Source organism: Oryctolagus cuniculus, chromosome 19 (genome assembly GCF_051225735.1).
Source record: "Oryctolagus cuniculus isolate XC-2025 breed Fujian yellow rabbit chromosome 19, ASM5122573v1, whole genome shotgun sequence".
NCBI lineage: Eukaryota > Metazoa > Chordata > Mammalia > Lagomorpha > Leporidae > Oryctolagus > Oryctolagus cuniculus.
The window spans coordinates 68,828,847-68,834,846 of NC_142885.1; the positions used below are offsets into that span (position 1 = coordinate 68,828,847).

At 52.4% G+C, this 6,000-nt stretch overlaps 1 protein-coding gene across 2 annotated transcripts in view; it reads left to right on the forward strand.

Annotated features, from left to right (window-relative positions):
- SRL (sarcalumenin) overlaps window positions 1-5,494 on the forward strand; it is a 40,611-nt gene extending 35,117 nt beyond the window's left edge. For both annotated transcript variants that reach the window (XM_008249591.5, NM_001082281.1), the window contains 2 exon segments: window positions 182-415; window positions 2,863-5,494. In XM_008249591.5, coding sequence (XP_008247813.1) covers window positions 182-415; window positions 2,863-3,674 — 1,046 coding nt within the window. In that variant the 3' untranslated portion in view covers window positions 3,675-5,494.
- The last annotated feature ends 506 nt before the right edge of the window (window positions 5,495-6,000 follow it).

A 6,000-nucleotide genomic window follows, 5' to 3' on the forward strand; every position in this document is an offset into this window, starting at 1 on the left:
GTGCACTTAAAATTGGCTAAAATCGCGAATCTTGTGTTACAATTAACAAGAAGCTACCATCTAAGCAAACACATCCTATGATTGTGACAAAACCCTCCCCGAGACGCCCCTCCTCACCCACACTAGCTGTAGGTCTGCTCCAGAGATCACTGTGCTCCCCCGGTTCTCACCCTGTGTGCAGGCGCCGAGCCCACCACCTCCGAGTTCACGGTCCTCATGCACGGACCCAAGCTGAAAACCATAGAGGGCATCGTCATGGCTGCCGACAGCGCCCGCTCCTTCTCACCCCTCGAGAAGTTTGGCCAGAACTTCCTGGAGAAGCTGATTGGCATCGAGGTTCCCCACAAGCTTCTGGAGCGTGTCACTTTTGTGGATACACCAGGCATCATTGAGAACCGCAAGCAGCAAGAAAGAGGTAATTTAGCTCTCGTTTCTGGACAGCGCGAGCTCTGCCTTAGGAAACTGTTTTTGACAGTGGGTGTAGGCGGGCAGGGGAGAGGAAACGTGGCTGGTGTTGTCCAACACCAGGACACGCAACCTTTACCTGCACCCGCTCCTCGTTTTCACCGGGGTACCCCTGGGTTTTGGAGTACTTCGTCTTTCCACTTCCCATGGCTGGGTTTGGCTTGGCCATGATCGGCGTTTCCCCGGGGCAGGGACCAGTCTTCTCTGTGGCGGCTCCTGGAGGTACAAGCTGGGGCAGAGTTGTCTTTGGGAGCCAGGCTGTCCTGGGCTAGCTGGATCCCAGGCCAGGTGTATTTGACAACGGGCTGAATTGGGTCTGAGGCTCTTGGGCTTGCTGTATTGAACTCTTCTGTTCCTGTTTCTGCTTCATCAGAGGTACCTAAGTGGGGTACTTCTACCTAAGTAGGGCAAGGCCTACTTGCCTGCAGGTGGCAGGGGAGGCCACTTCGGGCCTGGAAGGCACGAGGCTGTGACATAGGCCACTGAGAGCTGCCATGTGCAAGCTACCTGCAGAGATGAGTCCCAAGCACGGCAGGCGGAGGTGCATTTGACCAGGTGGCCTGGTCATGGTGAAAATGCCATTTTGGCTCTACCTAAGCAATCATTATCATTAATAATCATTAATAAATATAATAGTAAGTTGACCTTATTTTACATTGGATGATTTTAGGCATCAGTAATTGGACATTGTAAAAAAAAATCTGAGTGTTTCATGACAGGTATTCCGTATCTCCTCACATTGTAAATAAGAAAACAGAAGGGATGGGGCCGGCGCTGTGGCTCAGCGGGTTAACACCCTGGCTTGAAGCGCTGGCATTCCATATGGGTGCCGGTTCAAGACCTGGCTGCTCCACTTATGATCCAGCTCTCTGCTATGGCCTGGGAAAGCAGTAGAAGATGGCCCAAGTCCTTGGCCCCTGCACCCATGTGGGAGACCCACAAGAAGCTCCTGGCTCCTGGTTTCGGAACGGCGCAGTTCCGGCTGTTGTGACCAACTGGGGAGTGAACCATCAGATGGAAGACCTCTCTCTCTCTCTCTCTCTGCTTCTCCTCTCTCTGTGTAACTCTGACTTTCAAGTAAATAAATAAATCCTTAAAAAAAAAGAAAACAGAAGGGATAAGAAGTTAAAGGAATTTCATTTTTTAAAAGATTTATTTATTTATTTGAAAGGCAGAGTTACAGAGAGGCAGAGGCAGAGAGAGAGAGAGAGAGAGAGAGAGAGAGAAGTTTCCCATCCACTGGTTCTCTCCCTAGATGGCCACAATGGCTGGGACTGCACTGATCTGAAGCCAGGAGCCAGGAGCTGCTTCTCCCACATGGGTGCAGGGGCCCAAGGACTTAGGCCGTCTTTTACTGCTTTCCTAACCATAGCAGAGAGCTGGATTGGCAGTGGAACAGCTGGGACTCGAACCAGCGCCCATATGGGATGCTGGCACTGCAGGTGGTGGCTTTACTGCTAAGCCACAACACCGGCCCTAAAGGTATTTGGAAATAATGAGTCCCTGCTGTATGACTGACAGTTTTAGTTGTGCTCTCCTAAATGCTTAGCAACACAGTAATGTTTGTATCAGTTTAGGTCATTGTTCTTGTCTTTGGTAGTGAAAATGCTGGAGTTTAGAAACATTGAATACTTGGCAGATCAGTAGAAAAGCCCAAATTCTCACCCAGTTTTTGCTAACATGAGGCCCCGTTTCTTTTCTTTTCTTTTCTTTTTTTTTTTTTTTTTTTTAAGATTTATGTATTTGAAGGCAGAGTGACAGAGAGAAGGAGAAATGGAATCTTTTATCCGCTGGTTCACTCCCCAGCTAGCTGCAGTGGCCAGGCCTGGGTGAGGCAAAAGCCAGGAGCCTGAAACTCCATCTTGATCTCATACATGGGTGCAGAGGCCCAAGTACTTGGACCGTTTTCTGCTGCCTTCCCAGGCACGTTAGCTGGATGCTGGATGGGAAGGTGGGCAGCTGGGTCCTGCTGTGCCACAGCGCTGGCCCCGGACTCTCATTTCTTCCCCCAAATAATCCTTCCCTTTCTGTTCTTCCAAGTCTCTGACCTCTGTCTTTCAGCATTGTTGCCATTGCCCCAGGTCTTTTTATTTTTTGTATTCACTCATTCACTCATTTATTTATTTAGACAGGAGGAAAATCTCCATTTTGAACATGTATTTTGCTTCACTGGAGATCTGGAATTCACTGTAGATTAGAGCAAGGATCAGGCTGTTCTTGGTTAAAAGGCTGGCGAGGGGCAGGAGATATGTGATTGAGTCTTCAGTACTCTTCATAAACCCAGAAAATCCCCAGTGCTGTGACTCGTTTCCGCCTGTGGGATGGTTTGGCTCTGAAAGAAGGTGCGAGGGTCTCTGAGCGAGGCTCAGCTTGACTTCTCCTTCCCGTCCCCCGAAGGCTACCCTTTCAACGACGTGTGCCAGTGGTTCATCGACAGAGCTGACCTCATCTTTGTCGTCTTCGACCCCACCAAGCTGGACGTGGGCCTGGAGCTGGAGACCCTCTTCCGTCAGCTGAAGGGGCGCGAATCCCAGATAAGGATCATCCTGAACAAGGCGGACAACCTGGCCACACAGATGCTGATGCGGGTTTACGGGGCTCTCTTTTGGAGCTTGGCCCCTCTCATCAACGTCACGGAGCCCCCGAGGGTTTACGTCAGCTCCTTCTGGCCACAGGAGTATAAGCCTGACACCCACCGTGAGCTGTTTCTCAGAGAAGAGATCTCCCTCCTGGAAGACCTGAACCAGGTGATTGAGAACAGGTTGGAGAACAAGATTGCTTTCATCCGCCAGCACGCCATCCGGGTGCGCATTCACGCCCTCTTGGTTGACCGCTACCTGCAGACTTACAAGGACAAAATGACCTTCTTCAGTGATGGGGAGCTGGTCTTTAAGGACATTGTGGAAGATCCTGATAAATTCTACATCTTCAAGACCATCCTGGCAAAGACCAATGTCAGCAAATTTGACCTTCCCAACCGCGAGGCCTATAAGGACTTCTTTGGCATCAATCCCATTTCCAGTTTCAAACTCCTCTCCCAGCAGTGCTCCTACATGGGAGGTTGCTTCCTGGAGAAGATCGAGCGGGCCATCACCCAGGAGCTGCCCAGCCTCCTGGGGAGCCTCGGGCTCGGGAAGAATCCAGGTGCTCTCAACTGTGACAAAACAGGGTGTGGCGAAACCCCCAAGAATCGCTACAAGAAGCACTAGATTGTGGTGTAGCTGTTCTCAGTTTCTGTGGGTGAATGAGCTTGTGTCCTGTCTGAGAAGTCCTGGTTTATTAACCCTCTGATTCCTGCAAGAATCGTCGTGCACTGGAGGTGTGGGAGTTCCTTCAGGCCAGTGGTGGGGTGTGGCGGGTCTGGGGGGAGAGTGGAAACTGTGAATAATAGTGTGCTTGTCTTGTGGCTTCACTTAGGAGGCCTGACACGCAAGTCAGGCTCCCTCTGCTTGTCCTGGGTCCTCCCTTGGTCTCTTGGAGGGACAGAGAGCAGCTAAGTTCTCGTGTACACTTCTGAATCACCGAGGAGCAAATAAGCTACATGCTTTTCCCTGGATGCTGGGCAGGTAGTGAGGACCCGAGCGATAGCCAGCGCTCAGGTCCGCATCGCTTCCTTCCACACACACAGCCCCTGGCCCCTCCTGAGCTTGCACTGCTTTCAACAGGGGTGCATCTTGGGGGTCTGAATCGGGCTCGGTTTTGAGCCTGTCCCCTGGGTCCTGTTTCTGGTTCCCCAAGGGGTGGGGTGGTGGTGGCACCAAAGTGCCAGGTGAGAACAAAGGTCCCGGGTTAGGACAAGGATCTGCCTTCCCCAAGGTCCTTTCTCTGACTTCATTGTCTAAGCTGGCTGGGCAGCCTGTTCTGTATGGGCCCCAGCCGGCAGGCGAGTGAGTGGTCAGCGGATTTGGGGAACTTTCCCCTCGGAGGTGACTGGAGTGAGGAAGTAGAAGGGCTCAGAGGGTTAATTGGTTTGCAGTGTGTCTTTGTCTAATGCATGTCCTGGAAAACTCAGATCCCAAGGCGTTGGGTTTCAGAGCAGACAACAGAGATCCTGCTCCTCGGCACGGGGGGCGTCTCTGGGCAGCCAGCACGTCCCGAATTGAAGAGGAGACTGTTTCCACAACTCCTCTGTGGGAACGCCTGGCAGAGGGGTAGTTCCTTCCCGGTTTCCGTTACCACGGCTCTTCCTTTCCTTTCTTCTCCATTCCCTGATGCACCAAAACTTAACACGTGGAGGAATCTCCCAGGAGAGTCAGAACCAGCACCAGCCCCGTGGTTCTGGGCACAGCCAGGCTTCTTGTCTGCACTCCGTGCAGACGTCCGTGAACGAACCACAGCAAGCCAGGCCCTTCAGATACCGCCGGGTGTGCCTGTGAGTACATGGTCTGAGAGAGGCTAGGGAGGCGACATCCACTCGAGGGCAGAGAGGAGGAACCCGCATGAGTCCTCCATGGCCAGCCTGCGCTGCCACCTCAGACTGGGCAGAGGGGACAGGTAGGGGAGCAGCAGCCTCTTGGTGAAAGGTGCGTGGGGAGTGGTCTGTGCAGTCTAGGAGATGGCCCAAGCTTGGCTGCCTGGAGGGGTTCTCTTGGGAGCAAGCAGGAGCAGGATCCACCGGCACCAGGAGGTCATTCTGGACCAGAGGGAAAGTGAAAGGGAGGGCACAGCGATAGGCGCTCCAGGGATTGGGCAGTGGAAGCGAGGCAGGCAGATGAGGGCCGCCCAGAGCCACAGCTTAGGAATTCCTTTTCTCAGAAGGGTAACGGTCTGGTGCATGCTGCGAGGGAGGCCGCTGCTTTTGGCTTCGTGGAGCGCCTGGAACCTCCCCCAGGAAAACCAGCGGCTCCAAGTCTCCAGGACTTGTTTCCTAGGAGCAAGTCAACCCGGAAAAAAAAAAAAAAAAAAAAAAAAAAAAAAAAAAAAAAAAAAAAAAAGCAAGTTCTAAAAGGAGCATCCAAGGAGCCTAATGACCTGGGAATGAGCTGGAATCTGTCTTGGACTTTTCTTCTCATTAAAAAACAAAAAAGCCTTTGCCTCGTTCTCCCTCATTTGCCCCCAGGAGTCTGCCCCTCCCGCCCTCCTCCACGCCCAGGAGCTGCTTCTGGCACGTCTTGTTTTTCTCTGTGCAGCCAGGGGAATAAAAATGCAGAACTGCATGGGCCCTGTAGCTGTTGATGTCATCGCTGCTGTGGGGAGAGCAGGTAGAACGAAGCTGACAGACTTGTAAGTATGGATATTATGGGGGGGGGGTGTATTATCAGTGTCCCCCCGCCCCGGGGTGCTTCTTTTCTCTAGTTTCCTTTTCTTGTGCCTTCTCTCAGCTCTGTTCTTCCCACACTTTGACCTGCTGCCCCCTGGTGTGTCACTCAGTTGGCACAAGTATTAGGAGCCTGTTTTTTCTGCCCAGTGATATGGAGGTAGCTTTCAAGCAGAAACCTGGGGCTGGGAACTGGGGGGAACTTAGATCCAGAGATTGCCCCAAGAGAAAGGATTATGCATAAGGATTTCGCCTGGACAGCGGCTGAAGCTTCCCGG